The sequence below is a fragment of the Poeciliopsis prolifica genome, unplaced genomic scaffold (genome assembly GCF_027474105.1).
Source record: "Poeciliopsis prolifica strain line A6 unplaced genomic scaffold, Auburn_PproV2 SCAFFOLD009, whole genome shotgun sequence".
NCBI lineage: Eukaryota > Metazoa > Chordata > Actinopteri > Cyprinodontiformes > Poeciliidae > Poeciliopsis > Poeciliopsis prolifica.
In genome coordinates, this window is record NW_026562384.1 from 1,786,519 (window position 1) to 1,810,195 (window position 23,677).

Sequence of the window (23,677 nt, forward strand, 5' to 3'; positions counted from 1 at the left end):
GCACAATCATCCCCCGTGCAGATAAAAAAAACATGCAGACTCACACACATGCAAATCGTGTTAATTGGCAGGGTGGTTGAGGCCATTATGAGTTAATTACTTTCTTTAACCTGATTCAGTCACTACTAAAGACAGAATTAACCACAGAGAACCTCTTGTGCGCACGTGTGTGTGTGTGTGTGTGTGTGTGTGTGTGTGTGTGTGTGTGTGTGTGTGTGTGTGTGTGTGTGTGTGTGTGTGTGTAAGTTTTTAAATCGAAGAGCGAAATCTGCGAGGGTCTCGAGTGTATGTGGATTTTCCCTCGACACGGTAGCGTTGACCCCTATTAAAGTGTATTAATAGCCTAGCTAAATGTTCGTACTGTGGATGTAAGAGCTTTCAGCAAAGATAATATGCTATTAGTAGTAAGCGTGTGTGTAGTGTGTGAGTGTGTGTTTGTACAGACAGGGTCATCTGGGTCTGTTTGGGGCAGAAATGGAGATTTTCTTGTCGTGAATCTGCTGATCTTGGTATTTTCCATATTACCTGCATTGTATTGCCGATGAATAGAAGAGCTTCTCCTTGGAATCATTGATGTCAATTCTGTTTCCTGTGAAGCATAAAGCCTCTCACTGCTACCTGCATATCATAGACTTTGCCAGACCATACCTGAATGCATTGTTCTTCATGCGCCACATTGCTAGAACTCAGCAGCATTTTCCATGGAAAACAACACAGAATCTTTCTGAAAAAGCAAAAAACGAGTCCAATTTGGTGTTGTATCTCAAATATCAGTGGCATTTTCTGATGACAGACGTGAAATTATAAAATACCCATCAGTCCATAGCAAAATGAGCATCTTTCTAATACTGAGTTCTGACCAGACGCCACGACGACAAACAACGTCTAAATGATCCTGGATTCAAAGCTCCCATAATCTTAGCAGCACGTCCTGATGGCTTTGAGTTTTGATGTTAGGTTGTATTTACAATGACTCTTACCTCAGCTGTATCTAAACATAAAGGATACTTCAACATGTCACCTTTAGAAAATAAAGGCATAAGTCATTTTTGGAAAAAAAGTGATTTGGGGAGGAAACACAAACATTTGACTGACAGTCATTTCTTGCTCCTTGAGATGATAACTGTGAGGCAGAAGCTTGGAAACTGCAGCTCCAAGGAGGAGCTTCATCCTCGAGGGCGGGGCTAAGCCCACCCCGGCATTTCACAAAGCTAAATGGTTGCCATGGAGATTAAATGATGACTCAAACATGCATGGAAGAATCAAAGCGACACTCCAGGTTTTTGATGAGGGCATAACATCATAACGGGATGCAAAGCCAAAAGGTCTCTTAAACGCTGGCCCTTTAAGACACATCGTAGCAGGGTAGCCCACTGAAACACAATGTTACTCTGGTTTCAGCTCTGAAATGCTTATTGCATTAATTTTCCAATATTGAGGAGAGAGAGAATATATTTTAGATTTGAGAACTTATGTAACATATAGTGAAAACATCACTTTAGTCTGTAAAATATGATTTATCCTAAAACTTAATGAGGTATCTACTGATAGTGTAGCTATAATTTAATATTTGACCAATAATTTATGCTGCCAAACATAAAAACTGGGTTCTTGAATGTTCAAAAAGCTCTCAGAAATCATCAAGGTGGAAGTTAGTGCATATTTTAAAAAGAGCATCTAAACCCAAAGCAAAGCAGATCTTTAAAACTAACTCCCACACTTTTACATTGTTTTCTTGCGAGCTGAACACCTTCATGTTCCCTCCAGCAGCAATAAAGACACACTGCTGCCAGGTGACTCCTCAGCTCCCCTTCACTCCTAATCTGCAATATGTTCAGATTGGCATGTCTGCTGTCATTTGATCCCTTTGGGGCAACCGAAAGAGATTCACACACACAGACCTGCAATATGCTTCGTTTGGCGGACTGCCTCAGAGACGTTGCTGCTTGCTCTTGTCCACTTGTTCACAAACAAAGACGTTTGAGTTCCGAGGCTCATGACGGGACTCTGTGCTGTTCATTCATAAAATAGGTCGGTGAGCCACAGTACTGGCTTTTGTCACTGCGTTTATTTCAGTTGTGAATATTATTCACAAAATTAATTCATTCAGACCGAACGGCTTGACAACACACACACACACACATTGGCGATCAGCCGTGTGTGAGAGCCGGACTGACCGAGGCAGACAGGTGTAGTGCACCATATGTTGACTATGGTGAAAAGGTCAGTCCTCTTGTGGCCTCATTATAATAACCAGGTTTCCTGTCTGTCTGTTGCAGGTTGCGAAGCCACACTTCATACACTCTTACTCAGCTTTTTAGTCTTTTTTTTTTTTTTTGGTTTGTTTTGATTGTTTTAGAGAACCTCTGCTTCCAAAGGCAAAAATAGACGCGTTGTGATGTTCAGAGGAGCTGTAGCCTTTCATAGTGTGTTTGTGTGTTTTGGATGATGCAGTATAAACCTCTCAGGGTTTACTGCTACTGCTTAGTCAGCATGTTTGTCTTCATATTCTGTAGTTTGGAAAGGAAGTGAACTTTTATGTGGAGCCCCGATAGGTTCTGTGTAAAGTTACTTGCTGTATATTTGATTCACATTTTCAAAAGAAAAACAAACACAAAAGGTAAATGGGTCGAAGAGATGTAAAATCGTAAACATAACCAGAACAAACTGTATCAAAACATTTGAATGTCATTCCTTTACACATCTACAGTATATATAAACCCATAGATATGGAGAACATTAAGTGTTAATGAACTTTATCTCTCAAATAGGCTGATGAAGAATAACAATTGTTCATTGAGTCTTATTCTTGACCAGATTGTGGATGAGTTTGGCTCAGTTGCACTAGCGCCGGGTTTGGCCTCTGAGTAAAGATGAGCACTGATCAGGAGCCATTGGACCAAAAAAACCCTTGTCACTGTGCCACTTGTGTATCAGACCATGGCAAAGTTTTACCGACCCAACCAACCAGTGAAGTAATGTCAAACTTTATCTGGCTCATCCACAAGCACATGCAACAATAATGAAAAATCCCAACAACAGAGGACTTTCACGAACACGGAGCCCGAAACTAACAACATCTGCAATTACATCTGAAGTCGGGCAGTCGCTCATTGACCTGAGGATGACTTTGATTTATTTTGTAATGCATCTATAATGAGAACATTGATTATTTTTTATTTGCTTTGTCTCATTTTTATGTTTTCTGATAACGTCTTGTCCAAGTTGGGGTCTTAATCTCACAAATAATAGTCAACTGCTGCTTATTTTGTACAGCATCATCAAAAAATATGGGACGGTAATCAGTGATGAAACAAGCGATAAGCATTTTTGTCAAATCCAGTCATCAAAATCATCAAGCAAATACACATCAAATATATTGATCGAGGAACTTCGGGCACCGTCCCACCAATCGGTTGCCACAGGAGATTAAAGGAATTGCATGAAAGAATCAAGACAACACTCAAGACATATTTTGATAAGGTAATCAAATCTTCAAAGGGTCCTAATATTTGTCCATGTTTAGCAACTGCATGCTACTGTTGCTTGGGAATCAGTAAAACAGACCCAGTATAAATTTCCTGACTGTTAAAAGGCTAACACAGAAATCATGCATGCAGTCCTTCAAAGCAGAAATCAGAATCTGACCTTTGACTGCACCTTTAGCGCTAAAACGCATCCCTGTGTCGCGCAGCCAGTCAAATGCCGAATATGGACCTCATTACGTTTGAGAAGCAAAACAGTGTGGCTCCCTGCCTGCTAGCCAGCAACGCCTCTGCAGCACACATGAGAGCCTGAGCCACACAGAGCCTGAGCACCCAGGCCTATTTCTCTTGCTAAGTACCAGCGCTCCTCTGAGACATCATGACGACCTCCACACAGATCTTTCCCGGAGCGGCAGAGGCTCAGAGCCCAGGAGAGAAGGCTGAGTTACGAGCTGATCTACTGAGACTGAATCCGGAGGGGAGGTGTGTTGGTGCTAATGGGATGTTGGGATGATCAACGTCCAGCTGTCACTTCCTTTCTTCGGCGTCGCCGTCACGACCGTTCACTGGAGCATGGTGAAAATTGGCAGCTTGGAGGCAGGATATCAAGCTTCACAGAAAGTCATGTTTTCTCCTCCTTCTGTCTCTGTTAGGAAACAGGGACACGATTTGAAGACCTTGAAAGCAGTTGATCTGACTCCACCACAATAAGACAGGTTATTTTTTCTGGTTTTGACCTTTTGAACTTTGTCCTGTTCTCCGCTCTTTACTGGGTGACGCAGTCGCTTTCAGTGAACTACACATACACTGATCAGTTAAAACATTATGACCTGCCTAATAGTTGGTTGGTTACACTTTTACTGCCAAAATGATGTTGATTCTTCAAGCCATGAACTTAACTCTACCCCAGAAGGTGTGCTGTGACGTAAACATTCCTGAAAGTTGTGATGTGGGGCCTCCTTGGATTGGAGTAGTTCCACAGATGACCAATTCAGATGACCACCAAGTCGGTGGGTAGGTTGGCTGATAGTCTATCAATCGCTTTGGGATGTTCCCTCATGAAAATTGTAATCTAAGTCTATAAAATATTAAAAAGTTTGCCAGTCTGTCAGTATCAGATTGAAACTGACTTGTAAACAATTGATCAAACTGTTTGTTTTGGACCCTTTCTATAAGTGCTAACTTTTTCAGCATTATGAGCCACTGTCTCAGACCACATGGGCCAATGTTCTCTCCACATGTGCCCCAGTGACGCCTGACAAACCAACCATCTCCCTTTACTTTGTTCACTCATAGAAGACACTGACCACTGCAGACTGGGAATGAGCCATATGGGCTACGTTTCTGGAGATTCTGCACTTTACCATAATTGGACCTGCTGCTTCTTCTTTGGTGTGGTTGAGTGCCTTTAGTTAATTTTAGTTGTATATATTATTATTATTATTATTGTGTGTTTGTTTATTTAATATTGTATATTTTGACTTTTTGCACGGGAGTTGCAATAGAAATTTCGTTGAATCCTGTTCAATGACAATAAATGCTATTCTATTCTCTAACCAAAACAATCAGAGTTTTGGTTTTCCTTAGATCAGCACAAATTCTTATGTCTGCCTTTTACGTTCTTACGTTTGCTCAAATCCTCTTGTTTCTAGCAAGACAAACGACTTATCGTCCCGGGACAACAGAGGACAAATAGCCTGTTGGCTAATTCTGTCATATTTACAAAAATGCTTATTGATATGGATATGGATTAAATTAAATAAAAAACAATTTTAAAAAATTCGACATTTAGAGCATCAGATTTAGGAGCAAAAATGTAAAAATTTTGATTCACTTCCTGTCTTTGGTCCTATTGTTATGTCTGATCTGATTGGTGTGAGAATTGTGGCACGTTTACTTTACAAAAACAGCTTTTTTAAGTAGTTCCAGATAAATACCACCACCGTGATGACAGAAAATGGTTTTTATGAGTCTCTTTTCAAGCCAATTAGCTTTCAGCTACAGCTAATCTGACGCTCAAACAATCCAGTGATAAGGAAATATAAATATCTTTAACGAGGCTGCTGTTGCACAGAGCTGAGTATATCCAATAAAGCTCCCAGTGTGTTTCCACTGATGTTTTTATTAAAACCCACTTTGATAATTTCTTTTTTGTCTACATCATTCTTCTTGTACCACTCTCTCGCTGCAGGCTTTTTGTTTTTGAGCCTCTATTTATTTCTGTCTCTGAGCATTCAGATAAGTGATTGTGAAACAGACGTCGTTATATTTTCCAGTTCTTTGCAAACAGAAAATCCAGCAGCCCTCGGCTAAGGAATAAATATTTCCACAGCGTTTTTTCTTCCACTCCCACTCAACGAGGACAAACATGCACAACCGTTGCCTCCGTGGTGAGGAGTAATCTCGGCTTTGTCATCACTTTTGCAAATTGGTTTAGACGCATCATTTACATATGTTGATGCTTCTTTTCTTTTGTTTCTTTGCATTTTCATAAACTGGGATTTCTCGTTCTGTCTTTCAGTGCTTACAAACACACTCTTAAGATCTTCACTGCCAGCCTCATGTCATTATGATGTGGGCAGACAACTCTTACCGAAACTTTCTTGATTTAGAGATCGACCACGTAACTAACGGTGAACATTTTAACGATGTCATTGATGTCTCACTGTTACCAAAGTAACCAAAATTATTCATAGTTACAGCGTCCAACAAGAGTGAACATCTGATGGAAAGAAGAAATCTGCGATGACAAAAATGAATTCTATTTTAATTATTTTTTACAGTCACTATTATTCTGTCAAAGATGTTGAACCCCAGGTATTCTTGGGTAATAGTGACCCCAGCGTAGATCACATCTAAAATAATTATAATTTGAACTGCCTATTTAATGGATGAAGCATCAAATATAACTTATTTTGCATTAAGGCACACAATAAAAACTCTCCAGCAGCATCACTGTTTGTGTTTATCCAAATCGATATGTATTTTTATATGTATTTCTATTACATTTTGCATCAACTATTGCAAAACAATAATGTTTTTACATTGTGAAGCCCAATTTTTTTTTTTTTTTTACATTTCTACATAATTCAGCGTTTTGTATGATCTTCACTGTTTCCGCTCTTGGATGCAACCAATCAGTGACAGGGAAAACGAGGAGCCGTCCTGTGTGTGGCTGCTGTACAAACGTTAGCCAACGGCACGTTATGCAGCATTGGCCAAGAATTTCAGCTCCCAAAGCTGAATTTATATCCGAATATTTTAGATAAGCGCCATGAAAATAATCAGCCGTAAAACAAGTGGGATGACAATGAAAGGCAATTCATATGTTTCTGAATTCAGAGCTATGTCAGTAGCTGTAACGCGATACGTCGGACAAATCCTAAACGATCGTCCATTCTGATTAATCTCAGTGTTTCTTTGTAAATTAAGCTGTGCGGTTTTCCACAGTCACATGACTGATGCTGAATATCATGAAACCTCAAACGTAAGCAGACACAGAACAGAGGAAAGTCTGTGCATCTTCTCCAGCAGATGAAAACAAGTGTCAAACTAGATAAAAGCTAAGAGGAGCGGTTACATGAAGGAGTGTTTAGGGAAGCAGAGCGAGCCTCTGTTTTGTTGGTCTTGTCACACAGAAAAGAGACAGAGGAAGAAGTGACTCTTCTGTGGAACTCATCTCAGAGTCTGTGCATGACACTCATCTGAATATTTCATACACCACTTCCTTTTTTTATATACCTGTGTAGGCACTCCTGGAGACGTCTTTCAGAATGTGTGACTCATCTGCTCTACAATATGTTAAGAGGACTGTTCTCCACTCTGCAGAGGAGACGTCCTCTCGTCTTCTCTCTCCCTGTAAACACTGGCAGCTGACGCTGTTTATCAGACGATACACCGTCCAAAACAGGAAGTGGGGAGGAGGATTCAAGAATGATGAATGTGTGTGTTTTTGAACGTTTGAGATTCAAAGTGGTTGTTGTGGGTACATCGAGCCGCGAGGGACGCTGGACATCTGAACGTGGCTGGTAGCTTCAGATTCCCTCCTCGGTCCGGCTCAGACAGACACCAGCAGCAGCAACGCGGCAGAGCAACAATAATCTCACTGGTATTTCCTACAACATAAAACGTTTAATAAAAAAAGACGAAAATACATTTGTTTTATACGTGTATTTATATATGATGTGTTTTCAGCCTGAGGCAAGTTGTCTATGCGTACTGGTAAACTAAGTATTGAACTTTTTGATATTTATTAGGTTTAATAACAGATATAAGTAACAACGAAATTAATTTATAGTCACAAAGAAATCAAAGAAGTTAAGTCCACAGGTGAAGTCATGTGTTATTGTTGAACTTAAAACTATTCTGACAATAAACATGATTGTGGCTGCACAGTGGAGCAGTTGGTAGCAGTGTCGCCTGGGTTCAGTTCCCGGCCCTGGGTCTTTCAGCACTGAGTTTTCAGGTTCTCCCGGAACGCAGCTGAAGAGGCACCAGCACCTCCCAACCCCAATAGGGACAAGTGTGTTAGAAAATGGATGGATGGAAACATGATTTTTAAAAACTTACAGCAGCACACGGTTCATAAAAAGTTGTGTCATCCCAACGATTTGAATCCGTAGCTTTTCTGTGAAACAGTCGACTACAGTTTCCCAAAACCTATCGGTGAAAGGTTTCCCCTTAGTCTCTCTCAAGGTGAAAAGTACACAGATTATAAAGTGTGAGTTTTAAAGTCATATTATGTTTTTAAAATCTTTGCACAGCAGAAAGGCTCAACCGCCCTGCAGCTACTTTAGCTATTTCAAGTTAACAACTGTAAATTATTAGGATTTTAAAAAAAACAGCCTGCGGGTGAGTCGGCGCTCGCTTTCAGCTCATACTTGAGTTTCTAAAGGTTTCTAAACGTAGTTTTGGGTTCATGAAGAAGAAAATCAGCTTCTACTCAGCATTGACACGTTCCTCACTGCTAAGTGTTTTGTTTCTTTTTTGAGAATTTGCAGGTTATGTCTTTGATCTGTCATCCTCTGCTCTATGTTGAAGTTACGCAACAATAAATAGATTCAGTAAACGCTCTCGCTCTTACATAGGTTGGGATAATAATATTTTGCCAGTGACATTATCCTATTGAGGCATTGTTCTGTGGTGATACAGAAAACCTCTAATAGGTAAAGCTGATTTTCCTGTGGCTTTATCAAGCTCTGCATACATAGAAGCTTACTGTTTCTAAAATGACTGGAGGTAAAGACAATGGAAAAACAGACTAAGTTTTCCATAATAAAGCTTAATTCTTTTTGGAAAATTACTTACTGCTGCATTATGATAAATAAATATGACATGAAAGGATTAATTAAAATTGTGAATGAGTATTGTTGTTGTTTTTTTTTTTCTGGATTCTTATTAAACATGCTGGCTCCCTTTATGACAGAACTATATAAGCTCTTTTGTGAGTTGTAAACCAAGTGGCTTTTTTCTCTAGACAAATACATAGCATAACCAAGAATGAAAGACGAGTAACACGACTGAATAATAGTTGTTAAAGGTCAGCAGAAAGGTTACAGTCACTATTACTGGTGTAAAAAATAAAAAATTTAAACCTAAACGAACAATGCATAGCCTGGAGGGGGACCAAGAAAAACCTGGTGACCCGCCAGGCTTATAATGCAATGAAGGGAAACTCTATAGATAAGTTTCCCCAGACATTTGCTGCATTGCTTTTTATGGGTCCAAGTTAAGTTGGATCAGTTTTTATCCAAATTTGAATTTGATGGATTACCTGACATTCTGAAACATTCACACCGCTTAACAAAAAAAAGAAGCTTTTTGGTCTTTGTGCTTTTGAACAAAAGATCTTTTGAGCATCCTATTTGACATATTAACGTGGCAAATTTCAGAGACTTAATTCTTTGCATGAATTTTTCTCCTTAATTTGAGGGCAAAAGAGAGCTGGCTTTTCCGTCGCCGCTTACGGATCAATAGATTCTTGTCTTATTAGACTTGCGTGATCATAATGTACGACCCGGTGAGATTTCCTCTTGACTTCTTCTATTCTCCTCGCACGTTCTTTCATAAACTTGGAAACAAATACATGCGGGTGACAGATGAAAGGTTCGCCGAGAGCGGCTCCCGGTTTTTGAATAACAAGCAGCCACAGGGAGGTTGATGCGAGGCCATCGATCAGGGAGGGCGTGCCTGCGTGTTCTGCTTCCTGCTTATGAGTGTGATCGGCTTTACTTTGTTCTCCGCCAGCCGACCCCGGTCCTCATTAGGCCTGCCTTCGTGCGTATTTGTTGTGTTGTTTTCTTTTAACAACATTTTCTGTTTTTCTTTCTCCAAAGCAACAATTTGCAGCAAATCGCAACGTCGGGGTGGGGAGGGAGGATTTACACTGATCCTAAGTGCTTTTTCATGTGAACATGACAAATGAAATTCAATAGGAAGGAATATGAGAAAGACGTTTCCAATGCATCAGCAAAGTGACAAGCTCTTCTCTCCGGAAAGTGATATTTAATTCAATGATTTCGCAATCTAACGAAGACAAAGGTGTGAGTGCAAAGGATGAAGGTGCCGTATCAATACACCTGCATGTGTGTGGATGTAAAGGGGAAGAGGAGGTGGGGGGGTTTGTCACTGTCCCAACCCTGTTCAATCATTTTCGTTGTTCATTTCTCCCCCCACCTCCGGTGCTGTTAATGCCGCCGTGTGGAAATGAAAAATGCATTAATGAATATGGCTGAGACAGTGACAATGCATTGACTGATGACGGAATGAACAAGCTCATTATTAAAGGTCTTATCGCCTCTCAACAGATGCAGCTCCACACACACCAACAGGGAGAGGGAAGGACCTCACATTTTGTTCTCTTCATTCATTTGTCATCGTAATCAACATTTTCTGCACCCTCCAGGAGAAGCCGGACAAGGACCTTCTGAAGGTCAAGGTCACCTGAAGTAGCAGAAGCTCAAAGACAGTAGAATGGCACTGAGGTCAGGGAACAGCTGGGGTTAAGGAAGGGGGTTTTATCTTTGGATTGTCTCAGACTCGAGTTTTTGTTTCAGGGAACAGATTCCAAATGGTTTTTGGCCAATTTATGAGTTCGATTTTATGATTCAATTTGCTCGAAACGTCTGGAGTCGTAAAATAACCCGACAAATTTAATCAGTGTTAAATGTGGCCGTCACTCATCAGTCACTCACCAGTGGTAATCTGTGAAGTGAAAATAAATAAATTAAATGTGGAGTTGACCTAATAAAAAATGACATTGGCTGGTCAAACACCTTTGTTTCATCAAACAGATAATGCTTGGTATGGTCATGCCATTGAGTTGCCATTATACTGTGAATTTGATTTAGAAAACTATCATAATGTCTCGTCAAATTACTGAATGTCATTGTTTTGCTAGGCTCACATTAGCATTCTTTACTTCTGTTTTGATATGACTTATTGATGGTTTAGTTTGTAGTACAGTTCAGTGGTTCCAGTTAGGGTGCTTTCACATCAGTCCTGTTAATCCACTTCAATCAGACTCTAGTTTCTTTACCAAGAAAGTATAAATTGTTTGTGAAGTTGTGAATGGGCAATCGAACTCTGGTTCACCTTAAAACCCAGGCCTCATTTGGATTAAAGTGAATTCTGGTGCGGTTCAAATGCATATTACAATTCAAGCGGGCCGGAAGCAGGAAGTGATTTATAGCGCAGGGCATTCTGACCCTACAAGGAGAAACGCCAGAGACAAAAGAGTCCTGCTGAAATCTACTCCAGTTGCATTTTGCGAAGAAGTAAGTTGCGTTCAAGAAGACAGCAGTTTCTCACCTGATAGTCTGGTTCACTTTCACAGACGGACCCTTAAAATCAGCCTTGCATGTATCGCTTAGTGAAGGTCAAATAAAAAAAAAAGTTCATTTGCGGTTTTGACCTTGGACCCGGAAGTTGGATGAAACGAAGGTTGTTGTGTTTGACCAGTTGATGTTTTTGTCCGTCAGTTTCTATTAGGTCTTCATCTCGTTTCATTCATTTATATTTATTTTTCAAATCATTGACATCAAAATTTCACCTGATCGACACTAAAGTCCTCAAAGCCTACAGCACATTTTGAAGTGTGAAGAAGCCATTGGTGTAGTGAATTAGGCTGAATTGTTACTTAGTCGTTCTTTATTAGTTTTAAACACACTTTTAATTATTACCTCTGTCTCTGTTGAGTAGAAACTTTGCCGTTGTGTTTCTGCCTCAGTCTTGACACATTTTTACACTTCACTGCAAACACGCTAACACTCCAAGAGAGCTCAGTCATCCACAGGTAGCGCAGAGATAATTAGCTAAATCTCTATGGGTAGTTTGGGCCCCTCCGGCCCCCGCGATGGAAATAAATCAAGTTTCTGTCTGTCCTGTCAGTGGGTCCAGCAGCGGTTAGGTATGAGTCCCCTTCCTTTATCTGAATCGACTAATTAGACTCAGTAACCACACAGCATTTCTTCCAGTTGCAGCATGAAACGTTGCTGATACAAGCTGTGCTCCTGAAGGATGCAAATCGTGTGTCCACATGCGGCTCGTTGTGTCCCTCGGTCTCCAGTTCTCAGTATTGGGGATTCTTTTTTTTTTTTTTCTTTTCTTTCAGTTGTGTCCTTTTCTTTTCACGTCCTTTTGAAATCCTCCCGATGTCATTACAGAGCCGGCTCTGGGGGTCTTTCAGCCAGCAACCCGGTAAAAAACCTCAGTCAATTTGATACTTTGAAGAACGTTTAGCTTTTCTTTTTTTTTTTTTTTCCATCGAGACTCATCAGCAGGCTCAGATTGCTCTTACAGGATTAATGGCATTTCTGGTTGATTCAATGAGCGTTTTTTTTAGTTTTTTTGAAATATGAGCTTATATTCATAGGCACCCGAACAATGCTCTGCCAGTCTGACACGTTTCCTCTCCCCCAGAGTACAAAAAAGAGGCTATTTCACAGTTGGCATGATACAGCTGGCGTAATGCATTATTTAAGACAAAAACATCCAATCACCACGAGAGGATTTCAATCTTGGCTGCACCTTTTCTGCATCTCCGTAGTCTTTGTTCAGCTTCTCTCCAACCTTCAAAGACATGCATGTTAGCACAGCCGTCACCTCTGGTAAAGGACTTCATGTTTGTGACCTTTGTGGTCTCCACGTTTGGCCAGCTGGTTCTTTGAGGGTGTTTTTCCATCTCCATCATGTTTGCTTTATGTAACTCATCAGTACCTGATGCCTAGTAGTCTACCGGAGTCACAAGACGATGCGGTGAAAAAGTATTCTTGAATTTCCCCCAATCTCTCTGGCTTAGTTTCAGGAAGATTGACTTTGACCGGACATATTCAAAGGTCTTTGAGCTTTTTTGTTCTAAAGAAATTTGTGACACAAAAAAACTGCCATCATTCAACCACTACCAGCCCTACAAACACCGGGTTGCTCCACACTGTTTCTGGTGTCGAAGGTCTTAAACGTGCCTCCTGTTTTTAGTGTTTTGTCACTGCATTTGAACTCGCCAGACCATTAAACCTTTCCATCTCCACTCCAGTTTGACCACGGGGTCAGCTGGAAACGCTGGTAACTTTTTTTCCAGCTGCTTTTTGTTCACGCCCGACACAAGTCACGACTTTTGAGTTACATTTCAAACTCTGAACAGCCGGGGCTGTTTGGATTTCTTCACACATATATTTTTGCCCAATTTTCCCACTTGAACATGCATTTTTAATGTGGGCAACATTTTTCTCAACTGAAATTGCCTCCTTATTTATTCGTCAAGCTGAAGATTTGACTCTTTCCTTGGAAAGCCCTCCCACATAAACCAGTCTACAAGTTCTAGTCAGGTAAATGTGTACTCTCGGCGCCCATCACGTCCAAACTCATCAAAAGTTGTTGCTTGTTGGCCTCTCTGCTCCCTTCATAGCCTTTCATTTTTAATTTATGCTGGTAATCATCAAGCTTAATGTACAGTGCGAGGGGGAGTGCTTCTCCTGCCGCTGAGGCGTCGTTCCTCTGTGGTCCTGCTCCGCAGCAGATGGTGTCTTTGATACAACGCGTATTATGCATCTTCCACCTTAATATTTGCTCCAGGGTCGCATTAAGCCAATTGATCGCTCGCAAATCTGCTGTAGACGGTGAGCTGCAGATCCCTGGAGCTCCAGAGTCTTTCTGAACCGACAGTCGAGTCAAACTTTTACTGTTTTCTTTGTTTTTGGTGAGATTTTATTTTCCAACCCCGATGACACGGCCGTTGTTTTAGATTTAGTTTTGCCATCTATTTTTGTGGCATAAACTGCTTTTATCTTAACAGCAGAACAATCTCAGCGCATGTGTCGGAATAAATGGACAGATTGACTTCGGCGTGTTGGTAGTCAAATGAACCGGAAGGTTGAAAATAGTCGAAAGACCTTTCTTAACAGATGTGCAAGTTAAAAAAGCAGATCCCCACCGATTAAATGAGGGCAAATGCTACAAATGCAACAGATATTCCTATGGAAGTAAGATTTCAACTTGGATAACATAAAAAAAAAATAGTTTGACAGAGCCACTCTCCTTAGATCAGTAGGGGAAAGTATAAGACAGGGTTTGCTTTAATCTACCCACGGCACCCGGTGAGCTTGAAATGATCAGATCGGGATGATTCAGATAGCATCAAAGTCTCCTTAAGTCACAGAGGGGGTTACTCAAATGACTTTCCAACAATCGAAACTTTCCGCGCACACACACAGCTCTTTAATATCCGATGACGTGCTGGCTCTCGCACTCGGAGGCACCTTCAAGTTCACAAAAATGCCAGATTTCCATCCCCTGTAATGACTGCGGAGGGAGATAAGCGCTTGGACAAACTTTTACCGTCTGCGATTACGGCTCAGACTGACCTGATGAGGAGGGCTGCGAGGAAGGACAAGGACCAGCAAAGGTCAAACTCCACAAGAAACTCAAAAGTTCAACGGAGAAGCACGTCATCGAAAGCACACAATCTGGATGATTGTTTACAAAGTCAAAATGTGTTTTCAATCATAAAGATTTTAAATGATTACATCAAACTTTATGCCACGGGGGCCGAGATCCTCATCTTCTTTTTTAATATTAAAAGACAAATGTCTTTCTCCACTGAACAAAATAGTCAGAAAAGGAGTTTGTATTATTGCACCATCAGTTTAATATCTTTGAATTCAGTTTAAAAAAAAACTGCTTTGTCACAAAGAGACATTTAATGTTGCGTCTCATCAGGCGTGGACGGAGATGCTGTTGGAAGGACGGATGTCTGGCAGCAGTCAGTCTCGCGTTCAATCCGAAGCGTCTTCCTCCAGGATTTAAGGTCATAGTTCAGGTATTATTTGAGCTTTTGAGATACTAACCGGGGGCTCCCAGTTGTAAAGAAGGTAACCTTGTTGTCACGGTTACGCATCCGAAAGCAAAAGAACCGAGAGCGCCAAAAAAAAAAAAAAAAGATCTTTGCGACTGCACGGCATCCAAAACCAGAGGGAGTACATGTTCAAACGTTCAGCAAAGCAAATGAAAAACTCATAAGATAAAGTTAAAAAAGAGCAAGTCAGAAATAATACACACAGACACCAACATGACTGGAGTAACTCTGGAGCGTTGGTGGTTTTGCTTCCTACAGAATTCAAATGCATGAAAAAACCTGAATGATGGATGAGAAACCATTTGTTTTACCTAAACAATTTTTTTATTTTAGGATTTTGTTTGTGTAAAAATCCGCCAGTAGACCAACATAAACTAATAAATTATTTAAATCAATCCATCTGCATTAACGACTTGCGATTTGCATAAAGGTCATTGAAAGTGTGGACAGCAGCCAATCAAAACGTTTAGAACTCAAAAGTTTAGTTTAATTATCAAATGTGAATATCTTGCAGTAACTACAACAAAATGGTGGATGAGCTTCAAAACAACAGCCAGAAAAAGGATTATCATGATTATTTTTAATGATGGCATGAACTCTAGATTAGAGTTTTTTAAGAGTGTAGAGTTTTAGTCTTGGCTCCAGCTGCTATGTGGGATGCTGCAGGGCTCAGCATTCGAACCTGTTCTCTTTCTTTTTTTCATATTTTCCCTCTTTGCCTAATAAGAAGTAAATTTTCACATGTGTCTCATTATTTCCCTGCTGATTACATTCAGCTGTATTGTTCCTTCGGTCCTTCCAAATATCAAAAGTTGTGGTCAGTCACGGCGATAAAACGGAAATCTTAATTACTGGTCGTTACAGTCAAATAACTGAAATGAGGCAACGCCTTGACCAAGCCACAGAAACGCTGGCGATATTTTTGGATTCTGCTGTGTAAACGCTTCGCCATTAATCAGAAACTGCAACCTCGTGAGCAAACGGTCTCTTGTTTTCCTCCATTTTATTTTGATAAGCCCCTTCATGGACTTAAAGTTGGTCAGTGTCCCGTTTACAGCTGGTTATTTTGAACCAAAAAGCCTCTAAGTCAGTTCTTCACCGGTTGGTCTTTTTGAATCAACACAATGACGTTTATAAATCCTGTTGCAAAAGTTTAGCACAGCGACGGCAGCTCGACCAATCAGCATCCAGTCATGAACGAGCTCATAAGACTTCTACCGCAATTAAGTCATCTTCTCACCTAAAACTGTTTACTTCAGGTCTTGCTGAACCTTTATTTATGCTTGCATGCCAGCGGCAGTTTAACCGCTGGCATGCAAGCATGGATGTGAAGTCAAACCAGCAGCAGGCTGTAATTTTTAACTCCAATAAATGACAGGAAAGATTCACATTCTCTCTGCCGTGTTTTTATGATGCTGGCAGCCAGAAGTAAACACCCATCTTGTCATTATCGTGTGTTTGCTGCCCACCATCATATTCAGATGATAATATGGGTTAACATTCATAATTGTAACATATGTAAAACGTATTCAAGTTCCCAACTGAACATATGGTGTGACATGAAAAAAAAAAAGTTGAGTAGCAATTACGTTACTTTTGTAAAGGCACAAATAAAAAGAATGTCAAGTAAACCAAGACACTTAAATTTGACGTTACAATACGTCATCAAAATTTATTTCAAGTTCTGTTTTAATGCAATGTGTATGTGGAACAAAAGGAAATGGTGACAAAGCAAGGAGAACATGGCGGAAGGTGGCGTGCCGGGACAGTGGGGGGCGGTGGGGACAGAGCGGAGGAGGCCTATAGGTGAAGGGTTGTCTCATTAATCTTAAAAGGGCACAGCGTAACTTTCAGAATGCAAATGAAACCATCAATCTTGTCAGGGAGATGGAGCGATGGAAAGATAGAGAGATGGAGAGGGGTAACCTGGGAAGAGGATGGAAGGGAAAAGAAGAACAACGCAATCCTCCGTGTGCCTGCGTGTCACATCATGCAAGTCTCATAAAGGCTGTTTCATCCAAAACTGGGAAACTGACGTTTGACTGAAAGTCAAGGTTTAAGAAGTGAGGGAGCTCTCAACTCTGACATAAAACCTCATAAAACAATAGAATCCTACGTTTGAGCAACAATTGTTTGAACTTGCTGACCTGCATGTGGAGGCATACTGCAGCATCTGGTTGCTTCCCACGGACATGAATTCAGATATTTCTATTAAACATAGTTATTTCCTTTCTAAAGTTATATATTTGATCCTATCCGACATGTCAGAACGTCCTTGGGTTGAAAGTTGAACCTTGTCAGGCGCTGTAAACACGACAGCGCCTGACAAAGCTGCTTCCTGCCAGCTGTCTCTAAATGTGAAAGAGTCGAGCAAAAAACGTCTGAACCTAAAATACAACGCAGCCCATTTCTGTCTTTACATTTATCATCACTATATGCTCATCAGCTGATGAAAAAGTTCACCTCTCACTCTTAAACATGAAGATTCTTGCAAAAGTGTTAATATCTCTTGAACTTTTTTCACATTTTTTCCTGCAGCAACCAACGAACTTAAACGTATTTTAACTAGGAATAGTTCAAATGTGTCTGACAAATGTTCATCGTGACAAATTTCTTGCCAATTTCATATTTTTTTTTCATCTTGAGGATGTGTTCTTGCGTTATTGTTCCATTACCACCACATTACTTGAAATGGACTCGAAGCAACAATATTATTGTTTATCGCAAGAAAAACGTCCAGCAAAACGCATCGTGCCAGGCCTAGTCTGTTGTTATTATTATTATTGTCACAACACTTTACTGTCATATTTATAACTGAAATAGACATCAGAAATATATTAAATGTTATTCCTCTCTACTTGTCTGTCATGGCGTGTGCTTGGTCAGATCGCCCTTGTGAACCAAGTCTTGTTTCGATGTGGCTAAAGGTTTAAAAAATATAAAAAGAAAAATGTTATTTTCATAAAATGTGAACATTGAAACCCCATTAGTCTGAAACCAGATAATAATCATCTGTCCTCTTGGTCTCTTTCTGTTTTACCCTCAGCGCTCCAGACGACTCAGCCTCCCAAAGTCCTTTTCCCTCCAGAGAGACAAGACACGGTGATAGAAATCACGCCTGGTAAGGAAGAAACTTCACTTTGTGCTGCCTCCAGTTTTGGAAGAAAATCTTCAACTTTGGTGCAAAATTATAACTTGTGTTTTTTAAAACAACTTTTGATTTTTAAAATGTGGATAAACGATGGTGCAACTGCTCGTCTTGGAGCCAGAAGGAAAACAGACAGACAGACAGACAGACAGACAGACAGACAGACAGACAGACAGACAGACAGACAGACAGACAGACAGACAGACAGACAGACAGACAGACAGACAGACAGACAGACAGACAGACAGACAGACAGACAGACAGACAGACAGACAGACAGACAGACAGACAGACAGACAGACAGACAGACAGACAGACAGACAGACAGACAGACAGACAGATAGATAGATAGATAGATAGATAGATAGATAGATAGATAGATAGATAGATAGATAGATAGATAGATAGATAGATAGATAGATAGATAGATAGATAGATAGATAGATAGGTTTTCCACAAACTGCCGTTTTGTTCAATTATATCTAGATGCAACCTGGAGGAGGGCGTGACCTCTGCACTTTGAGCTTGACCAGGTCCAAAATGCTAACAGAAATCTGCTGCAGAGTGGTACCTTCAATAGTCTAGAGTGGAATTATGTAAGAGTTTGATGCAGTCAGTAGCAGAAACTGTGGGTGAATGTTCTTCTTTTTCTTGTTTTTAAACAATTGATTTGTCAGAGGTTCAGAAAAAGAGGGAGTAGCACCGTGGCATGATGCCGCAATAATAACCCTGCCCTTTATGAACTGAGCGGAGCGTTGGGCTGAATATTTCTAAGTGCTGTATGTGACTACATCAGCTTTTCCGGGGGCTTCTCATAATGAGGTCATGAAGGAAGTGGGTGGCAGAAGTCTCAAGGTGATTCAGTGGAAGAAATGCGAAGAGGCAAGTTGGGTCAGCAGAGGGTTGGACGAAAACAACAATCAGGATGGATTGTGAAAGTGTTCGTATGGATGTTGGGAGAGGTCTTTGTTGGTTTGAAATGTTGGCAGAACAAATCATAGAAAACCATCGGCGAGGTGTTACTGTGATTATGAAATGTATTCAAGCCCTTTGAGTGGTTTTCCCTGTTATTGCCTTTACAAATCACTCATGATCAATAAAGACTGTTTGACAAATTACAAAAAATAAAAATGAAAAAACTGACTTCTACAAAATAATGTAGAAGAGTGTTGAGTTTTGGTCTTGGCTCCAGCCGCTATGTGGGATTCCTCAGGGCTCAGCATTCGGACCTGTCCTCTTCTTTTTCATTTTGTCCCTCTTGGCCAAATAAAAAGTTAGTTTTCACGTGTCTCATCATTTCTCTGCTGATGACATTCGGTGTGTTGTTCCTTTGGTCCTTCTGAAAATCAAAAGTTGTCATCAGTCACAGTGATAAAAGGAAAATCTTAATTGTTCATCCTGACAGTCAAATAACTGAAATAAGGCAACGCCTTGGAGTTTTAGTTTCTGTTGTTGCACCACGCCTCAGAGACTTTGGCATTATTTTGGATTCTGCCTTGTCAACACAACGCCATCCTCATTGATTAATCAGAAACTGCAGCCTTGGTAACACGCTACTAAATGTGCTATCGGCAGAGAAACAACTCTCTGTTACAGGTAAACCGTTTATCCACCGTCATGGGTGGCTATGCTAACTAGTATTAACGCTCACACTGGCTCTGCTGAGTTGCGCGCACATCTCCATGATTGACAGCGATAAGACCTGCCTCCTGGCGGGTCTTTTATTTCACAGATTTGTCTCATACCATTCTGTCACAACAGTGATGGTTTCATTAAATATGGTTTAAAAAATGTCTATTTCAGTATAAGTTACATATCGCAGCTTTGCTGATCAGCAAACACAGAGTAAGCTGTCGCTTTTTCTGGTTGGATTAGCTGTTAGCTTTAGTCTCTGTGACCACATAACCTGGAGCTGGTGTTGTTCGTGGGGTTTTGGTGAGGAGCTGCTTTCCGAAACCCTGAGCAGTCATCGCGTGGGTCTGTGGAGGCCTCAGGCTGCGGGGTCAGAGGTCAGGTTTGGCTAGAGAACAGCTGGCAGGGATTTTAGCATCTTGGCCGAGTTAAATGAAGGATAGTGGATCTCTGAACGCTCGGCTGGCCCTCCCGCTCCTTGTCAGCACGCACTCTGCACCCTTCCGCCGTCCCACTGCGTTTCTTTACTCCTTTCATCTCCGTCTGCCGGCGAGCAGCAATAGCTCGTGATCGGTCTGGATTCAAACTTTTCCAAATCTGGCAAGAGGCCAAAAGAAGATCTCTGTCTCAGGATGTCATTTTCCCAAAAATCCATGGAACGAAATGATAGACTGGAAATGAACGCGGAAAAAGGATCTAATTCAGATTTTCTCGTGTGCCAAACAGTGTGTTGTGTTCTGCAGTGAGCCCAGTTGGCTGCCTTCCTCACCAGCTGTGTGCGTGCGCGCACGTGTGTGTGTCTGCACAAGTGCGTGCATGCATGGGTTTGCCCTGCTGTTCAGCGGTCTCTCTGACAATGTTAACACCGTAGGCAGAAATGTTCTGATGCGTGTGTGTGTGTGTGGTGTGTGTGTGTGTGTGTGTGTGTGTGTGTGTGTGTGTGTGTGATGTAGTAGCAAACAGACCCCAAGGCCTCTGTACACCGACTGCAGCAGAGACACCTTTTAATGGGCACTGCAATATCAACCCCACAAAACACACACACACTCTCTCCTGAAAGCAATAAAGGCTGCATACAAGACACACACTCGGTCGCACACACCCCGGCAGTCACACTGTGACCCCGCGGTACATTTCTAATTATTGTCTTGTTTTAACCTGAGGAGGATTCACATCAGCAGCCGCAGTGGTGTTGCTCATTTCCCCCCCTCCATCCTACACACACTCACACACACACGCATTTCTTCTCTGCTTCATGTCTTCTCTTTTCCTCTTTCATCTCTCACTTTGTCTCTTCTTTTCATTCGTCGTTCTTTGTCTCCAGACAAGGTGGGGTTGCTCGTTTACGTTCTGAAAGCTCGTTTGTTGGAGTGAAAGCGTTTCATCTCTGTGTTTCCTGCACTGTTCTGGAACAGCTGGACGTAAATGCCTCTGTTTTGTTTGTTTACAGATGTGAGGAAAACAACATCGATGAAGAGAGAACAAAGAGTTAGGAGCTGATTTAACGTTTGAGTCCATTTGGAAAATCTTCAGAGCGCTTCACTTTTTTCACATTTTACGTCACAGCCTTATTTCAAATTGCATTAACTTGATGTCTTTCCTCAAAAATTTTCCACTCAAATGTTTGTGACTGTTTCAGATTTATTAAAGGGGCAGTAAGTCATCACAACATGGCTCCTCTATTAAGCCTTTAACAACTTTTTTACCAGCGTTTCTCTGAGAACTAACTCCTATAATTAGTTTCTCCAGGTGTTTGCTAATTGCTGCTGACTAGTCTGGTTTGGATTGAACATCAGATTGAGTCCAACGGCTGATTCATTTCACCTGACGATGGTGACGTTTAGTGACCTTCTGTTCAAAAGTAAACTGATATACTTTTGAACCTAACGACATGTGAGCAGGATGAAGCTGTTATGTTTCCCATTGAGGACAGAATGTGGTTGGTGGATGTTGGATGATAATTCATATCTTCATTTGCACCTTTACTTTCACAGTGCATTATTTTTGCCCTTGCTTTTGACTGTATTAGCAGAACTGAGGGTCCTCCCTCCAGAGGCCCAGCAGCAAAGCGAGTTCAAATTGTTTTAATTCACAGCAGTTACTTCAACAGAGCTGGAAACTTTTATATTCTTTTTACTCGCGAGGAGAACCGACAGATGTGTTTCAGTTACAATCTCCTACCGCTTAGAAACACAGCCTGCTGTACCCTCTCTTTTTATTTGCTTTGGGGTGTTCCCTCGTTACATGCACGTTGCAGCTCTAAGGAAGGGAAAAAGGTAACATAGCTGCAACATGATTCAGAATTACACAGCATATCTTCTGGAACCCCTTGTCCAGGTACAATAAAATAAATACAAGTTGTACAGTTTCAAATCATCTTTGTGTCAAGGGCACAGGAGCTTCTTGCCGAGCAGTTATCTGCTGAAACCAGCTGTAACTCAAAACATTCATGTCGACTGCTCCCTTCAGTGAGGCCTCCTTAAAACACACTCAGAAACATAGTTAAAGCAATTCAGAATAAATAATATTTGATCAAATGTCTGATAAATATATATAATTTCCCCAACAAAAAGTTTGCTCAAAATTCACAAGACAATTAGGAAACATGGCGTATTCTGGCTTTAGAAAAGTATCAACAACTGAAACAGCAGAGATGTGATCTATGATTTCTATCAATATTTCAAGAGAATCTGGATCTTTATGATGGAGCATCAGCAGCTTTGAAACTACAGTTTAATATGGAAAATTAATGAGCAGTTCTTCAAGCTGAATTTTAGACTTGTAAAGCATTGAAAGTAGGCTGATGTTGGGACATAACTAAACTAGTTGGATCATTTGTACGTTTTAGTTGTTGCTCACTTGACTGTTTTATGAACGCCAAACATAACAGTCTGGCAATACGCGTCCTTTTTACTAGAAGACGCCTAGTAAAAAGTTGAAGTGTTTGTCTCTTAGGCACAAAACTCAAAAAAGAGAGCTATGAGAAACTTTGTGCCGTCTAATCATTTCCCCGATTTTTCCAACAAACATTCTGAGTTTTATTCTCCAGTGTTGAATTTGTCTGAGGCAATTTGAAGTAATAAATTAAGATACTTTCAGAGAATTCACTGGCATATTTAATCGAGTAATTACCAAACAATGAGTTTCCATTATTTTTCTTGGTGTGGGCCTGGAGAATGGAGCAGATGAAGCGAACTGATGAGCGTTGGCTCTACAGGGAAAACTAATGGGAATGTTAGACCACCAAGGCGAAAGTAGATGGAAGAAAGCACCTAAACCAAAGCATGAGAAATTGCATTACAGCTTAGTAAATTAGACAGCGTTCGTGCAATGATTGGTGATCTAAAATGTTTCTAAAATGTTTTCCACCATTTATCACAGGGTCACTGCAACTTTATAAGGCTCAACATTTACTTGATATCAGTTTCTAAATGCCATACACAAATTCACAGAGGCATAGCTTATTACTCAAGCCAAACGTTCATGTCGTCAATATTTTCTCCTTCCCGTCGAGCACAAAATGTTTCCCACTTTTAGATTCTTGCCCCTGCGCTTTTTGGTTCTCCACCGCAACGTTGCAACTGATGGTGGAGCTGCTGAAACCTCACAGAAGAGAAAAATTCCTCTGATTGAAAAGAAACGTCCCAAAAGGTTAAATTCCAGCTCCTTGTTCCTCGGTTCACTGAGAGAGTCTGGACTCTCGGCTATTGAGAAGGATGGCCTTCAGGAGGTGTGTTGAAATTTCAATCTTGGGTTAGATTAAAATTTTAAATTGTAGGTCAACCCCATGAAGCTTAACAGACATTGTCTGCACTGTAAATAACCACTCTTAAGTAAATAAGTAAAAAGTGCTCAGCTGAATATGATGTTAATTCAGTATTTGCGTGCAGACTGAACGGCTCTGTTCACTTCCTCCACTGCCATTGCTAAAAATACATTTTGAAGCGGCGCAGAAACTCAACGTCATAGTTCAGAACTTCTTCTCTTCGCTGTTCGGTACAAATTCTGCCGGTGGAACCTGAGTGAACGGGAACAATCCCCGGCTGAGATCTGGATCAGGCG

The 23,677-nt window shown here is 40.9% G+C and overlaps 1 protein-coding gene across 3 annotated transcripts in view; it reads left to right on the plus strand.

Annotated features, from left to right (window-relative positions):
- Positions 1–23,677, plus strand: part of il1rapl2 (interleukin 1 receptor accessory protein-like 2) — a 333,900-nt gene that overhangs the window by 255,344 nt on the left and 54,879 nt on the right. For all 3 annotated transcript variants that reach the window (XM_055034309.1, XM_055034311.1, XM_055034310.1), the window contains exon 7: positions 17,882–17,956. In XM_055034309.1, coding sequence (XP_054890284.1) covers positions 17,882–17,956 — 75 coding nt within the window. The remainder of the gene's footprint in view (positions 1–17,881; positions 17,957–23,677) is intronic.